Source organism: Pyxicephalus adspersus, chromosome 6, assembly GCF_032062135.1.
Source record: "Pyxicephalus adspersus chromosome 6, UCB_Pads_2.0, whole genome shotgun sequence".
NCBI lineage: Eukaryota > Metazoa > Chordata > Amphibia > Anura > Pyxicephalidae > Pyxicephalus > Pyxicephalus adspersus.
Window position 1 is genome coordinate 97280659 of NC_092863.1, and position 18549 is coordinate 97299207.

Consider the following 18549-nt stretch of genomic DNA (forward strand, 5'->3'; position numbering starts at 1 on the left):
CAGAAGTTCACTAATTGGGCTAATTATGTAAGGGGGGGCAGAAGGTTCCAATGTTTAGCAATGATAAGTTGTTTCTTTGATGATAACACTGTGAACAAACAGCAGAGGACCTCTGAGATCCATCCCCCCTGGCATGTTAAGCATTAGAGTGAAATTGGTAGCACTGAATTCAATTTTAGCATAACTATACCAAACATTGCCAAAAAGTTGAAGTTTCCAATTTCATTTTTTGAGACACTTTTTTATTTTTACTATGCTTTTTTTGTGCTATATTTCTATGCAAAAAATTACAATAATGCATTTACTGAGGGGCTTATTGGAATCAGATCATGTTTAGAATAATTGAAAGAAGCGTTCATATTATTAACAACTAGTACTTATATAGCCACAACATAGTCATGTCACCAGCTGTCCCTCAAAGTGGCTCGCAATCTAATGTCCCTAGCATAGTCATATGTGTTTAACACAGTCCAAGGTCAATTTGTGGGGGGAAGCCAAGTATCCTAAATGCATGTGTTTGGAATGTGGTAGGAAACCCCCACAAACTCCATGAAGCTAGTGTCCTGACCAAGATTGGAACCTGGGACCCAGCACTGCAAAGGCCAGAGAGCTAACCACTGAGCCACCATATCAGCCCCACTTGCTGTTCCCATACTTTAAAAGCCATTTTAAACACATCACAACTTTACAGTGCCTTATTGCCATATAGGGGAATTAAAAGTAAAGGAAAAAAATGAGAATACCGACTAGAGTTGCTCAGAAAAATCTAGCCAGTTCTGACCCAGATTTCTTTTCTGACTTTGGATCGGAATACAAAATTTAAGCAATCTGCGTCCTGTTCCGACATACCAATACTTGCCATTGACAGCTGGGTAGAGCTTCTGTCATTGTGATCAGCCAATCCAGCAAGGGTGCAACTGTGGACACCTGTCCCTGGCCTTCACCTTGCTGGATTGGCTAAACAGTTCTCCAAGCACCACTGGTACTGACATATATGGTTAAAACTTTGTACTCATTAAGAGCTACAACAGCCAGTGCTATGTGCACCATCTCTAGATGTACCCATTATTGTATTTGGCTGCAATTCACTTGGTTGACCTGGACCTCATACCAGGAAACTCTACTGATGTCAGGGTCAGCCAGGGGAACCTCAGCCTCCAGTTTAGTGCAGTTGAGGGCATGAAGGCACACATAGTAAACAGTCCCAGATTGTAGCCTTAGAAGGGGCAAAGATTTTGAACTAGGACAGTTATCAGCCATTATCCTCTTGGAAATCCCCTAAAATAAATATTAGGTTTCAAGGAGCCCTTCCTAAAATGATTGAATTGGTATAAATAGGAAAAATGCCTTTGGCATTGGTGGTCAGTAGACAATATGGACCCCTTATAGTAATGTTTAGAAAGCCACTCATACAGACAGCTAAAGGATAATTAATGTCACACTGCAGGTTTTTTCCAAGTGGAGTTGGCCCTGAAACTATACCGGCAATAACAGATAGGTCAATAAGCCACATCTAAAGGTTTAGAATCCTTTGTAGGAACCCTAGGATTCTAGGGAACCGTGGCCAAGATTGCAAATAACCTATTTTCTGTTTCTCTTAAGCGGTTTTAACTTTTAGTTTCTAATGTCGGATAGATTATGGAATAGTTAAACCCCTTTAAATTATAACCATTTTTTTAGGTAGAAAGGTATTTGTGATAGGTGAACGTTGCCTTAACCAGCTCTCAGCTAGTTCGATATGTACACGGAAAGGAGCATTCCTATTGGCTGGTTATTGCTAGGGGCAGTCAACTACAAACAGGAAGTGAGCCAGTTTCTAATGTACATAGAGGGCAGGAGGTTGTTGGAGAAGGTACCACACTACCACCACCAGCTAATGGACATGGTGCCTTCTATGTACATTAGCAACTGGCTACTTTTGTTTTCGTAACTGACCAGGCTGGGCACAGAAGCAGACCTGTCATAGTGTGGTCTCTTTGCATCTCTTCTGACATAAACAACATGTCTAATGTATGTGTAGTGTATTGCATGATATGCCTGTGCTAGCATTCCAAAGGTAACACACTGTAAGCAGGGAAGGATTTCTCACAAGGCTACCTAGGCCATGGTCTAGGGCACCATGACCATGGGAAACTGGACATGGTTTGCATCTCTGGCCGGTGTCCCCCCCCAAGCAGGGTCCTTCTTCTGACCCTGGGGCTTGGGGACTCCTGCCATTTAGTACAGAGATCTGTGCAGGGTGACAATTGTATTTAAGGTATCACTCTTTTCTCTCAGTTGGATGCTCCCATTATCTTCCTCCTTCCTTCCTCTCTTCCCTGTTCCTCCCCTTCTATCTCCCCCTCACATTATCTCTCTGTCCTGTCCTCCCCCTTCTCTCCCCCCTCCCTATTTCTCTCTCCCCCACACTATCCCTCCCTTAATCTCTCCCCTCTCCCTCCTTTTCTCAAACCCTTTTTCTCTACCCCCTCTTCTTCCACCCCCCTCTCTTGTGTCTCTCTTTCCCCCCTCTTTCTTTCCCTTCTCCCTCTTTCCTCTCACTCTCTCTCCCTTCACCCTCTCTCTTCCTTCTCCCTCTCTCTCCCTTTTCCCTCTCTCTTCCTTCTCCCTCTCTCTCCTTTCTCCCTCTCTTTTCCTTCTCTCTCTCCCTTCTCTCGCTCTCTTCTCCCTCTCTCTCCTTTCTCCCTCTCACTTCCATCTCCCTCTCTCTCCCTTCTCCCTCTCTCTCCCTCTCTTTTCCTTCTCTCTCTCCCTTCTCTCACTCTCTTCTCCCTCTCTCTTCCTTCTTTCTCTCCCTTCTCCCTCTCTTTTTCTTCTCTCTCTCTCTCCCTTCTCTCTCTCTTCTCCCTCTCTCTTCCTTCTCTCTCCCTCTCTCTCCCTTCACTTGCTCCCATCTTCCTCTCTCTTCATTCTCTTGCTCCCATCTCCCTCCCTCTTCCTTCTCTCTCTATCCCTTCTCCCTCTCTCTTCCTTCTCTCTCTCCCTCTCTCCCCCTTCTCCCTCTCTTTTCCTTCTATCTCTCCCTTCTCTTGCTCTCTTATCCCTCTCTCTTCCTTCTCTCTCCCTTCTCCCTCTCTCCCTTCTCTTGCTCCCATCTCCCTCTCTCTCCCTTCTCTCGCTCACTCTCCATCTCCCCGTCACGCTTTCCATCTCCCCACTCTTCCTTTTTGCTCCCTTTTCTTTTCTTTTTCTCTGTCTCACTCCCTCTTTCTGTCATTTTCTCTCCCCTTTCTTTCTTTCTTTCTTTCTTTCTTTCTTTCTTTCTTTCTTTCTTTCTTTCTTTCTTTCTTTCGTTCTTTTTCTTTCTTTCTTTCTTTCTTTTCTCTCTCCACTCTGCCCTCTCTTCTCTCTTCTATTTCCACCTTCCACCTCTCCTCCCTCTCTTTCCCCACACTCTCCCTCTCTCTCTTTCCCTTATCACTTTCTCTTGGATCTTCAATGCCACCCCCAACCCGCCCAGTCGCCCAAGAGAAACGCGACAAAACAGTCAAATGACTACCACAAAACACACCATAAAAAATATTATTTTCTTTCAAGTTAAAAGGGTGTTTTGGAATACATTTTCATTTGCATAACACCTTAGGTCGAAACTTTGCAACAGTAATGATATTTAATTTTTAAAAATATTACTCGTTCCAAGCAAACATTAAGTTAAAATTCAAAAATGTAAAAAAAAATGATAGAACATCAATATCAAACTTAATCATTTGCCCTTTGCCATCAATTCTCTTGTTTACAGAATTCCAGGACAAGTTAATGGGTTATAGTTGCTGATTTCAACAGCTGGCCATTTGAAAACAATACCCTCCTTTATAATAAGAGCAGAGGTCCTACACGTCTACATTACATGATAAAGCTAAAGAAATTGAAAAAAAAATTAGGTGGGGGTCTGACAGCAAGGAAATGCCAACATTAGCAAACAGGAAATGTTGAGGGTCTGGATCTGTGATAATTCCTTGATCCACCACAATCGTCTGTTCTCGCGAAGAAGTATATATATATATTTTACCCAGCTGCGCTTTAAACTTGCAGTGAAATTTTATTTCCTCTACGACACCAGGAAACGCAAAGAAACACAAAAAAGCCAAATTATCAGTCTGATTTCACTTGGAAAGTGTTCACAGTGACTTGAGCTCATCTCCACTGACTTATTGGTCCTTGGAGAACAGTCAGTGCAATCCCAGGCTGAGTTTCCCACAGAAGATGTTTGGATATTACATAGTGTGGGATCTGCTGGAGATCTCTGCACATGATCATTCTCTGCAGTGTTCTGATGTATTGCTTTAGGAAATCTTGCACTACTTGCAGCTAATCACTTTCTCTCTGGCTGTTGGAGCACACAGGAGACTTTATTTTAATTATTTTAGGAATTAAAGGCGACAACTTTGCAATGTACTGCTGGACTTATGTGTACTTCTGTCTGCTGGCAGGTAAGTGTACAAATTTATTTGTAGGTATTGAATGGGTACATAAAATGTATGCTCAGCCAACTTTGTTTTACATTTTGTATAGTATGTAAAATAGAGACCTCTGTCCTGATTGTATTGCTTAACTTATTTCTTGTATTTTCTGATTTGTCTTGGAGATCATTGTGATTGGAAGTGGAAAACTACCCCAATGAAGGGTAAAAGTAAATAGAGACACCTGTTCCACCTAACCTACTTGATCCAAAACTACCTAACATTTACCCCCTTTCTTTTTAAAGATTGTCCCTTGTTTAAAAAGTTTACCGAAATCTAACTATTGATAACTGATCAGTGATTGGTCTGTTAATTGGTTATTGACAAGTTTATAGCACAATGAGAGCTCATTACATTAAAAAAGTAGTAATTTACAGTAAAAGCAATAAACACTTCCAATTACTTCTTGTATTCAGTTATTCATGCTGATATCACCTGATTTATTCATGCATAACTTTTGTGATATTTGATGCATTCATAAATTAAATATCATTCACCTTTTATCGGTTTCTGGACTTTGAAATATTAAAAGTTGATGTTTAATTGATTGATGACATCACAGGCAGCAGATTAGAAACTTTTTTTTGTCTAGTCTAGCAAAGGATGAATTGGAGGAATAAGATGGCGATAGTTGTAAAAAGCATATTAGTTTTTTTATTTCTTTTATCCGATTTAATGATGATGATCAGATTGTGAGCATGTTTTAGATGTCATTGCTCATTTATTGGTGCAGAGGTATACTGATAGCATACCTTGTTGGAGTAAGTGTGAATCCAATTTCTCTTTTCTTTAAAGCTGAAGTTTATTCCGTTTATATTTTGCCTTTTCTGGTTCTTTTTTTAACCCATTGGGTCTCCACCGCTCTCTATACAATGCAGGGAGATCATGACTGATAGGTAGGTTTGCAGGATGCTGTATATCTCAGTACCCCTTAATCCTAATACAAGCAATAGGCTGGTTCTAAAAGTGAAATACAAATATGAAAATGACTTTATGGGTGATTGTCAGTCTGAAGTAGTAGGAAAGTATTTTGTCAGACGCTGATAGTGTGCAGTTAAATCAGATTAAGCAATTACAATACAAAGGAGCCTGAAACTGTGCCAAAGTGAACGGTGGGCTGGAGGTAACGCTTACAGGTCTAATTCTTTTCCCAGCCTTTAAACCTTCTAAGCATGTTCCCTTTTCCTATTATCCAGTTCCTTGTTATTACATGGGAACAGCTGATTATTATTATTATACAGTATTTATATAGCACCATCATAATACATAGCACTGTACAAAGTCCATAGTCGTGTCACTAACTGTCTCTCAAAGGAGCTCACAATCTAATGTCCCTACTATAGTCATATGTGGTTAATGTAGTCTAAGGTCAATTTAAGGAGAAGCCAATTAACCTAATTGCATGCTTTTGGGATGTGGGAGGAAACCGGAGTACCTGCAGACATGGGGAGAACCCGCAAACTCCATGCAGATAGTGTCCTGGCTGGGATTCGAACCTAGCACTGCAAAGGCCAGAGTGCTAACCACTGAGCCACCGTGCTGATTGGCTCCTTGTGTTGTTTCTGTGTTTCCAGCCCTGAGCACAGTTGTAAAGAGGATTACTGGAAGTCAATAGCATTAAACAGAAAACCTTCAATGATGTATAAATGAAGCATAAATGTGTGTTTATATCAGGCTTACATTCCCACGATTACATTTACTGAGCACTTGTATAATCAGTCATTGGACATCTGTTTGATCAGATCCATCTCACTTATTTACCATACATGGGAGATGATATTTCATCATTGTGGCTGCTGTTCAGACAATATAATTGGATGCCAGAGACAATAAATTCTCATATCTGTAAAACAGAAGTAGGGAATGAGACTCTGTATGTACTCTGCTGTTTAAAGCATTTTCAGAAAGAATGGTGGAATACAGACTGCAGATTTATAAAAAACATATTTAAAGTGTACCTGAATGTATAGAAGGATATAAAGCAACCAAATGGATACAAGCCTAAACACTTTACATTTTACATTTGAGACACACAATATATAGCGACTTCAGAAAGTTTTCAGATCCTCTTCACGTGAATGATGAGGCTTCCATATATCATTTGGACCCCATCATGGTTCTGGAGGATAAGGAGGGGGTTAACAAGATTGTCAATTCAGAGACTAAATTTGGAATAAGTACAGTACAGAAGGGGAAAACTGACACAGAGAAAAGCCATGAAAAAGGGGTGCAGAGGTAAGTGGTGAGTAAGCGTAAAGAGTTCAATTTGGGATAAGGAGTACAAGTAAGGAGGTCAATTTTGGATGAAGAGTAGATTTACTCATATGCTACAGGTCAACTTCCAAACCCGGCATTCTAAAGATCCTACATATATACCCAAACTAGGCAATGTATCCACAAGGAAAATTTACTCAGTACAAAACAAATTTAAAATCCATGTTACATTTCAAACCCAGTCCATTTACAAAACAACCAATGCCCCAAACCAGTTCCAAGGTATTTTCAACCAACTAAACCCTTCACTGAAAATAGGTTACTCCTAATGCTCATTTGTATTATCCATGTGGTTACATTTCTCACATTTAGCTACTATTTAACTACTTCCAAGTTTTCCTAGAAAGAAAAAATACCATCACCCCAATACAAAGGAAATGTTATTTAGTCCAGCGGTCCCCAACCTGAAAATTTTGGTATTCCACGGCTCTGCCCGGTGCGACCCCCAGCAGGGTCAGGAAAAGGAACCACGCTGGGGGGAGGGCGCGCCAGACAGAGCTTTGGACCATGTCTCCCCTACGCAATGTAGGCTCAGGGCTAAGGGCGCGTTGGACGCAACCCACCCATTCTCTTCTGGCATCATGACGTCACTCTGGGGGTAGTTTCCCTTTTGAGTGACATGCAGCTACCCGCTCATGCTCACTTTGGAGTCCATGCATTTAGTGGTCCATAGGTCTGAAAAGTTTGGCGACCACTGATTTATTCAGTTCCATAGAACCTATATCTTGCATTCAAAATGTTCTGAGTGGGCAGTTCTGTGTCTAGTGGGACAGGATGGCTTAGCCTTTATTTTATCAGCATGTTGTTCCTCCATACAAATGTATTTTTGGACAATATTGTAACTTTGATTTTAGGAAAACAAACTTTTTGGATCTGTATCATACTTCCACTATCTGTTTGTATCTGTAAGGTACACACAACTTCCTGTAAAGATAATGTGTTTATGTTCTCTCTGTACTGACTCAGTGCTTGCTGTTGCCCACCCTTTGTCCTCTAAACCAATGTATGTATACAGTTGTGCTCATCAGTTTACATACCCAGGCAGAATTTGTAGGATGTGCACTGTTCTTTAATGAAAACATGACTGATCAGGCAAAACATTTAATTTACATTTATTGGGATCCAAATAAACTATAAAGCATTACGGAATAGCACAACCATTAAACAAAACATCGGAATACGGAAAATAATGGGATAGCCCATGTTTAAAAGTTTGAATATCCTTCGTAATTATACCTGTAGTCGTTTGTAATAGTTGAGGATGAGGCCCTTGGTAAAGCAGTCCATTCTTCTTAGCAAAAAGCCACCATATCCTGTGAATTGCAATAACCTCACATTTGAGTTCTCTCGAAAGTAGTTGAATGATATTGAGGTCTGGAGACTGTGATGACCACTCCAGCACATTCACTTTTTTCTGCTGTAGGGTTGACTTTGCCTTGTGTTTAGATAAAACTCATGTTAGAAGATTAAAATACATCCCATGTGCAGCTTGTGGACCAATGAATTTAATTTGTCCTCCTGATAACGTCTGGTAGCATGTTGCATTCATCTTGCCAACAAAATCCTCTCTGCCACTGTAGCTCACACACCCTCAGAACGTCAGAGATTCACCTCCATTCTTCACAGTAGGGATGATGTACTTTTCATCATTGGTCTTATTGGAACCTCTCCAAGCAAATAATTCATGGTTGTGACTATAAAGTTCAACTTTGGTCTAACCACTCCAAAGGACTTTGTTCCAAAAGTTTTAAAGCTTGTGTAGGTGTTGTTGTAAGCATTTTATATTTGGGTTGATTTGTGGCCTTGGCACAGCTAAAACTTTTTACTTGTAACTCAACTGAGCAGCTCATTTTTGTTCAAGTCCCTCCTTATTGTGCATCTTGAAGCAGCAACACCTCTGTAAGCAGAGAAGCCTGTATTTCAGATAAAAGGTCTTGTGGTTTTTTCTTTTTTTATCTTGACACATTTTCCTGGCAGTTGTGGCTGAAACCTTTGTTGGTGTACCTGACTTTGGCTCGGTAACAACAGAACCCATACTTTTTTTACTATCATTTGAAAAGTATTGACAGCCATTTACAAAACTTTATTTCGTTATTTGTACAATTTAACAACTATTTCTGGCAGATCCATTGACTGTTCTTCTGCTTTCCCCATGGCTTGGTATCCTGCAAAGTCAAAGCAAATCTGAATTACCTTATACTGATTATATACACAGATATGTATTACAAACATAGATATTACAGGTCTGGATGTCATCTTAAAGTGGACCAAAACCTTACATTTTTACACTATCGAATTGTTTGCTCAGCCCTGCCATTTTGTTGTTAATGTATTTGTTTTGTTATTCCTGAATACTGATGTAATGTATATATTAAAAAAAGAAACGATAACGGGTACAAAAATACAGATCTCACGCATTCTCAATGAGATCTGCACTCTTTTTTTGCCATCTACGTCACCCAATTGGTAACTGTGCAGTGCGAGATCAGGTGACATAGGAAGAAGACGGAAGAAGAGGAACAAAGATGGCAGCATGGGGCACTTACTCCACACCAAGACGAAGAAGGATGCCAGAACAACATGGGACCCAATCCAGGAAACCTCGGAAGGGCTCAAAGGAACGAAGAGTGAGTGTTTTTTTTTTAAGTTTTTTTCCGCTTTAATTACTCTTAATTGGTCGCAATGTGTGTCAAGGAGTTTATTATCAGCCCCAGCATTCAAGGATACAAACACTTTTATGCAAGCCCATCTGGGTGACTAAAGCGCAACTATCATGCAAAAATAAAATCAAAAGTTTACTTACCTTTACGCCATCAATCCCTCCATTATCCTAGTCAAGTCAGTCCCACGCTGCCCCTTCTTCTTCCTGGTACAGGCTGGACACCGGACGCAGCCATCTTCTTGTTCCTGGTTCTTTTGGTGACATCACCTAATCTCGCACTGCTCAGGAACAGATTGAATGACATGCTTCCAGAAAATGTGTAAAAAAATAGTAAGATCGGCACTTTTTTTTGTGATAGCCCCTTGTGCGTATGACCAAGATCAGGTATGCTCAGAAAGGTTAGAAAAAATTTCCTTTCATAAAAAGTAAAAAATGTGATGATAAGTTCGATTTAAGTTATCATTATGATTTAGGAAAGGCACGCACAATTATGTAATAGCAAAAGTTTGAGTACATTCTCTGAATAAAAGTTTTCTGCTTGATCAGTCATTTTTTCCAAACGATGGCCATTTTTTCACAAATGCTATTAGGGTATGTAAACTTTTAATGATGAGGTTTTATGGTGCGAGGTTAGGTGAGGGTGAGGTGTACGGGAGACTGTTGAGGAGTTTTTGTAGGAGCGGTATACACAGCATGTAGCTTTAAGTTGTATTCCATGATGCCCCTTTTATGCCCATGAGTTCAGTGTGCCCACACTCATAGTTTTACAATGGCATGCTACAACCACAGCCTCATTTGTTTCTTGCAGTACTCAGGGCTACCCCAGGGTTTTAATGCAACCCGTTTAATGCGCCTTGTTTGGAAGTTTTTTTTTGTTGTATTTGTGGTTTGTTCTTATTGTGCCATGACTGCAGTGCATGAATGCAGTGATATATGACAACTTGTGTGACAATATGTTAACACATACCAGCTTGATTTAAGCACGGTGGATAATTGTCTCGGTCTATGGGGTTTGCAGTTGAGGTTATCTCCGGCTACATTTTTGGGTTTAAGAACATACTTACGGTTAACATGTGTCGTTGAATAATCAACATTGCAAAACTCCTCTCTATTTTTAAGGAATGCAACTGGTTGGACTTCTCCAAATGATACATCTGTATATTTTCAAAACTGAAACTTTTTTCAGACCCTTTACCGCATGAGGCAGATAAGTGTGATGCAGACCACAAACCATAACTTAAGAATAAACTTTCCTGACAGCTGTAACTTTTAATTTTATTTAATAACTTAAGCATCTCAGTTGCTTCCTTTGTTGTTTGATAAAGTAGTTTGAAAAACAATAAATGTTATGATAAATATTACCAGCAGAGAAAACATGGCGAGGTTTACTAACATTGATTTACTAAAGGAGTACAGGATGTTAACTGTGTTAAATTAATTTTCACGTAGCCTAGTGGATTGGGTGATGCCAAATAACATTCATATTGCAAATAGAACCCAAATATGTTCAAGGAAAATGTAAAAAATAGAAGTTCTGTGGCTAACTCGACTTCCATGCCTATAGATATCTCATTTTGTGTTTTTTTTTTTGCACTGTACTGCCAGTCAGATTCCTGGCATTCTTGCAATTTGTGTTTTATTTTTGGAAAGATATCCAGTCTGATTTATTAAAATATTCTTTCACTCAATAAACTGTGTAACAATTTACTTGATTATGTGTAGATGAAATACATAAATAGAAATTGGATTTTTAAATGCTGGTAAGTTAATATTGAAGTCAATTCACTTAAATGGGAGAGGTTGGGACCAGGGTTCATCCATGGCAGAATGCTATGGCTCTCAGCCGGTCTGAAATGGCCCTAAGGCTATGTTCAGACATGCACAAATGATCACTTGGACCCAGTACTGAACCACTAAAAATCCTGAATATTATTGAAACAAAAGAGAGAGGTGCAAGTTTTTATATCATAGGCTTTTGAAACATTTGCAGCTATTCAAAAACTTATGATGTATTGGAGATGTTGGATGCTGAAATTCCTGAATGGGAGCAGTTTCTAATTATTATTCTTCTTATTAATATTATTATTTTATTATTAATAAACAGTATTTATATAGCGCCAACATATAATGCAGTGTTGTACATTAAATAGGGGTTGCAAATGACATACAGATTCAGACAGTGACACAGGAGGAGGAGAGGACCCTGCCCCGAAGAGCTTACAATCTAAGAATTGTAGTAGCAAGCATTTGCAAGCTGAAGGACAGCAGATGACCCTTTATGATACATGGCAAGAGAAGTACAATCTAAGTATATTCAGCGAACGCCCTCCTGGGTGCACGGCAGCTGAAATTGAGCATCTTAGAGCAGGTAACTGTGCATTTGTCAACTGCCTGTCTGGACAGCGGACCTCCTGGTTTTAGAAACAGCAGAAGCAAAAAATCTGTATCTATATTCCTTATAGCAGTATAATAAATAGGTTACTTAGAAGAAAAAGGAAAAAAAAACTCCTGTCCTGGCACATGGAACCTTTGATTCATCAATGAGCCACTTGAAGGATCTTAACATTTCATCAAAACAGAAGACAAAGTCATCAGCACTCCAGATTACGGGATTCTTGCCTAATTATAAAAGCACAATGTTATGAGGCCACACAGGGTCCCTTCCCCATTGTTACTAAGTTTCCTTGAGGAAGAGAATCTGCATGTCCTGAAACGTGTTTTTTGTTTTTTTAAAAAGGCAAGAATCCTGTACTTTGGAGTTCTGGTGACTTTGTATTTTGTCTCTATTAGTTTTACATGGCACCATTTATAGTTGTCACCCTTCCTTTATTAAAAGATCTGTTTGCCGTAAGGAGTACATTCCTATCATGGACATTGCTTGGATCTTTACACCTTTGGGTATATCAAACGCCCGTTTCCCCATCATATTGTGTCGTTTCTCCTGCCAGCCCCAAGTCCTGTAGTAATGTTGGAGTTGTTGGAAGTAACCACAGACTGACAGACATAAAACATCAATTTACTAATGTATACACTTTAACAAAAAATGTGACAAGCCCAAACCATCAACGCTTTTTATTTAATTAGTGCTGTTTGAAAGTGATGGAGGCTCTTGAGTTTAATTGAACCTTCTAGGGAGTAATCCCTGCATCCAGTCTGCAACTTATGTGGACTTGTATTGTGAGCTGTTTCCAAAGAAGCGTGCAAGCTTTGCACATAGTGGGACTTCTATGCTGGTTTGCCCACAGAATAGAAAGAACCCAAGCTGGCATGCACTTGTTTTGAATACAGATTGAATAAAAATCAATTTGATAACATTTAGATGCATATACGTCTGACAGACATAGAAACATACAAACCTCCTTCCTTCCTATCTCCACCTATGATAAAGCTATTTCAAGACTAAGATATGTCAGAAGTCCAGTTGGGTTACTGAAATAAAAGAGCTCAGGGTTTGATTCCTGGCCAGGACCCTATCTGCATGGAGTCTGGGTGGGTTTCCTTTCACATGCCACAAACATACTTGTAAGTTATTTATCTCCTTCCCAAAATTAGTCTAGGACTTTAAAGGGACATATGACAATGGTAGAGACATCTGAGTGTGAGCTCCGCAGAGGGACAGAGTAACTGATATGACTATGATCTCTCTAAAGCAGTGTTTCCCAACATTTTTTAATATAGGGAAACCCTTTTAATTAACTTTTATGTCTTCAAGGAACCCCTGTAATAATTACTATATCACAGCTCACAGTATAATAATTTGATGGTCAGAATTCCTCTTATGTCACTGGCCTTTTGGACTAATGTCAACCTTACAAATAGCCAAAAAGATCATTGGTGTCACTTAAACTGACCTGGGAGGAACAAATTGCTCAAGGAACCCCCGCAACCTCTGGAGGCATCTTGGGTAACAAATGCTCCAAAGGATGCATAGGACTGATATTTGGTTCCTTATTGATGAAGAATACTGGCTGTTCTTCTATGATGTAAAATGTAATGCATAACGATTACAGCCCAACACTGGCCCAGCTTTTCTCCCTTAGGACTTTTTTATATACTTTACTTTTCAAGAGGTCCCCAGTTAAGTCATGTGCAGAGCCCTCTTTGGATCTTTAGCGGGTGATGGGTCGTCCCTATTGATTCTCCATGTATCTTTATACTGTCAGAATAGGTCATCATTGGAAAGCCCTGTCAAAGGACACCTTGTAGTAATATAAACTAGGGCTCATTCACACCGCTGTATTGTAAAAAAGCAATGTACAGCACAAGAGTTGCTGCATTGGTTGCTATTTATTGTGACCACCATCTTAAATGCAGCATAGGAACATCATACCATGCACTGCAGCTGCCATGTTGTGAGCTTTAAAAACAGCAACATGCTCTATATTTGTGTGAAACGCGTTGTATTTGGAAGCCCATTCAAATGTCAATGCATATACTTCATATTACCAAGCCCTTACCAGTGGGAAAAATGTCCAAGAAAAAGTATACATTGCAGCAAGACCTGCTGTTTTTTTTACAAGACAACCAGATTTGTGAGAAGACTGCCACGGCAATAGCATGCTGAGCTTTTTCAGTTCAGACTAGTTATCAGCAAAATTGGGAGGTTTCATTTCTGTTTTAAGGTGCAGTGGGCTTAAAATAGTTTATGGACAAATATATTCATTGCGTTTCTTTTGTTTCATAAGGTTTACATTATCAATGTTCTTTATCTAATTTTAGGACTATTACTTTACCTACTTTTAGTTTTAAAATGTTTTGGGTCACATTTATATAAAAATATAAAAAAACATTTATAGAAAACCTGTTCTTGTACCAAAAATGATCATTTTTTCAATAGCCTTGGATTAGTATAATCTGTTCTTCTGCAGTAACATGAATTTATTATTATTCTGCTGATCCTTAATCCAGATATTTAAAAAATGATGGGATCACAGAGTAAAAATTGTAGATTAGCAGAGAGCTATGATGTGTCTAGTCCATCAAAGTTTATTTAACGTCTCCAAATTTCTGGTCTATAAATATGGCAGAATAATCTGTGCCAGTAAATCTTCCAAATTCTTCTGTTTTTTTTTTTTCTGATCTCCAAGCTGCAGCATATACAACACACTGCAGGAAGACTAAAACAAGAGCATTATCTATATTATTTAGTTACCAGAAGGTACAAAGGCAAAGTGGTTAGCACCCACAATTCACAACCCTAACTCATCTTGTATATACAATGAAGTTCACCTTCAAAGATCTAAAAAGTTCCCTAAAACACATATAGGTGTTTGCCCTAGTGTCTCATACATAAAGAATGTTCATCACATTTGCTGCACAGGAAATCCCCCCAAAGTTAAAGATTAATATGATTTTTGCCTTTCTCAGTTCATAACCCAACTCTTGTGTACAATATATATATATATATGTGTGTGTTTTTGTTTTTTTTCATGACATAAGTTACTTTAGACCAGACATGTCCAAAGTCCGGCCCGGGGGCCAATTTTGACCCATGTTCAGATTTCCACCGGCCCACAGCCTCTGTCCTAAAATCAATAATATTTCCACCGGCCCACCAGCACTGTTGACCACAGTATACAACGCACTTGTATACCTTGCAGCTACTCGGCAGGCATATTCGGTGGGACGGGAGTCCCCATGTGTTCACAAATGTCATTATAGTGGGCGTGTGCTGTGCGGGACCAGCACGGACCACGCCCACTCTGATTCCAAGAACGTGTTCTGAACCGGACACCGGACTCCTTGCAAAGGGAATTCCTCAGGTCACCCTAGTGGGCGTGTGCTGTGCAGGACCCGCACAGACCACGCCCACACTAACCCTGGGTACGTGCAGAATGGTCGGCCCCCACACATTTTCACCTCACCAAATCTGGCCCTCTTTGCAAAAAGTTTGGACACCCCTGCTTTAGACTCATTGGGGTTGTCACTATTATCACTAGGTTTCTCTGATTCTCCATGCACTGCAAGCAGATCATAGCTGATGGAATGGGTCATACATAGCTCTTTAGAGAATGTCACAGCACTCTCATTCATTCAAGTCCCCTCAGATATCCTAGCAGTAGGCTGGGTTTTGGAAGAAATATTGCAAATAATAAATGCCTTGAGTGGCTATCAGTCTGGATGAGAGTGTGTTCTACTCAGATTGTATTTGCACACAGATAATCCTATGCAAAACCCACATTGCAGGCTGAGCTTCTATGATTGAAAGAACAAAAATCCAATGAATGAAAGGAAAGGTCAGGAACAGTTTGCTAGGAAAGAAAAGGCTTGCTAGCATGGACATCCTCCACCAAGGACATGAGGCTTTATCTGCAGCTTCTAATGCAAATTTTAGGATGCTCATAATGTGCATTAAAATCAGAAAAAGCAATTTCAGGCTAAGAGGAGTGGGTAAAAATGTGCAAAACTGAAGGGAAGGCTGGTGGGCAGCCTGGCAGCTTGCACAGTGGTTAGGCTGTGATGCTGTGCACGTCATCTCTAGAAGGTGACACATCTTATCCATAGTCTATATATAGGTGAATGTTATCACACGTCTGTATTCACAGACTAATACCAGGAAGCAACAGACTAAAAGGCACAAATTACCATTTTAAGGCATGCAACTTCTAATTTTCTGAATACCTGCAGGACTGCCATAAACTTTTACCATTTCTATGTCACATTTAACAGGCCCAAATCCTCTCTGAGATATGGCCGTACAGCTTACACGGCTCTGTATCCTGCACACTGAGCCGGAGGTGAAAAGTTTAAAACGTCAATGTTTTATCTCAAAGAATGACACTCAACATCCTGCTTTGTTACATCAATAGATTAGAGAGAATTCTGTTATTTCTGAAAATAATATGTCAAAAATAGAAGGGAAACTTCTTTTATTTTAACATTTTTTAAAAATAAACATATGTGTAAGAAAATACAGATTTATATTACAGTGATTTGGGCCGTTTATTAGGAGGAATACCTTGAGAAATGGAGGATTGAAGTTGTTCATGGATGTATGTAAAGCACTTCAGTTGTGGCAACGTTTATTGGATTAGTCATCAATACACAAAGAATGATGAATAATATAGAGTAGTGGTGGTCAATATATTAGGTATAATGACTATGGCAGTGGACCTTGACATCACTAGAACGTCACTAACATACACAATCACAATATACTGTACATATACCTGTGAAAAATATTTTGAAGACTGCAGGATATGGTCGGAGGATGTTAATGTGCTACAGGTGACTGTCAGAGAATGCAGACTTACTACAGGAATTGGTCAGAGACTGCAAACATAATACAAGGGACTGTGCACATACTACAAGAGACGGTCAGAGATTGCAGACATGCTGCAGTAGATGGCCAGAGGCTGTGGACATGCTACAGCAGACAGTTTAAATGTAGGGTCATCCTACAAAAAACTAATAAGGGATGGTCAGAGACTGCAGACATACTACAAGAGACGGCCCTAGACTGTGCACATACTGAAGGAGATTGTGGGAGAATGCAGACTCACTACAGGACGTGGTAAGAGACTACAGGTATTTTACAAGGGTTGGTCAGAGACTGTGTGCATACTACAGGAGATGGTCAGGGACTGAATGTACTACAGGAGAGGGTCAGAGAATATGCAAACATATTACAAGAGACAGTCAGAGACTGTGCACATACTACAGAAGATGGTCAGGGACTACAGGCATACCGCAGTAGATGGTCAGAGAATGCAGATTTACTACAGGAAATGGTCAGAGACTGCGAACATACTGCAAGAGACAGTCAGAGACTGTGTACATACTACAGGAGTTGGTTAGGGACTACGGGCTAGGGATAAGTGAGAGTGCCTCTGGCATTCCCGCACAAATTTCCTTGAACTTCTGATGGGTCTGCGAAATTTCGGCGAACTGATTTCGCGAAACCATCTGAAGATCGAGGAAATCATTACGATCCCCGGCACTAGAGGTTAGTTAACCTCTAGTGCCCCTGGATCGCAGTGGATTCTCAGGGCTGTATTCATTCTTGCAGCCCAGGGAATCCTCCTGTTTGCAGTCCCCGGCACTAAAGGTGTATTAACCTCTAGCGCCCGGGGATCGTAGTGGAACTGCAGATGAACTCTCAATGGAGTTTCTCCATTGAGAGTTCATCTGCAGTTAAGTTCCCACGGTCACTGGGCTGATAAGTACAGCCCGGTGACCGTGAGAACTGAACTGCAGATAAAATTTCTTGGAGAAACTCCATTAAGAGTTAGCCTGCAATCACAGCTAATTGGAGGCACTCGCGTTTCCCCAATCAGCTGTGACCGCAAAGTTCCCACGGTCACTGGGCTGCATTTATCAGCTCGGTGACCGTGGGAACAGAACTGCAGATTAACTCTCAATGGAGAAACTCTATTGAGAGTTCATCTGCAGTTCCACTGCGATCCCCGGGCACTAGAGGTTGTTTAACATCTAGCGCCCGGGATCACAAACAGGAGGATTCCCAGGGCTGCAAGAATGAATGCAGCCTTGAGAATCCACTGCGATCCCGGGGCACTGGAGGTTAATTACACATACTGTAGGAGATGGTCAGGGACTACAGGCATACCCCAGTAGATGGTTAGAGACTGCAGACATACTACAGGAATTGTCAGAGACTGCAGACATAGACACATGGATTGCAATAGATGGTTGAAGACAGTTTGAGACTGGGGATTTGTTATAAGAGACTGCAAGAGACCACAACCATTCCAGCCCCTTTTCAAAAATCAATGCTCTCAATCCTTTTACTGTCTACTTGAGTTCAATGGCCACAAAATAAATATCACAAAGTTTTACATTTTGTTGCTCAGTATGTGAAATGATCAACAATTGGAGGAATGTTTAAGGAGGTGATTTGCACTGTAGATGAATCTTACTTTGCATAGAACACCCAATCACGTGCAAGGTAATCTAAAATAAATTCAAAACACTAAGTGAAAAATATCATGCAAGGGTGTAATTCAGTTCACTTAAATTTCTTATATTTTGTTACAACTTATATTTCATGAATAAATCTACCCCAAGCAGTACATTCAGGGGCCTTAGTACAATATATCCTTGGAACTCCATACCAGTTTACAAGTTGACATTCAAAAATCCGGCCATCGATAATTCAGATCTTTCCGTTTTCCCGCATGGATTTTGATGCGCATT

General features: G+C 40.1%; 1 protein-coding gene across 1 annotated transcript in view; it reads left to right on the forward strand.

The window, feature by feature from the left end:
• The first annotated feature begins 3916 nt into the window (after positions 1 to 3916).
• Positions 3917 to 18549, forward strand: part of ITGA1 (integrin subunit alpha 1) — a 77306-nt gene continuing 62673 nt past the window's right edge. The window contains exon 1 of the mRNA XM_072416688.1: positions 3917 to 4430. Within this exon, the coding sequence (XP_072272789.1) occupies positions 4391 to 4430 (40 nt within the window). The 5' untranslated portion in view covers positions 3917 to 4390. The remainder of the gene's footprint in view (positions 4431 to 18549) is intronic.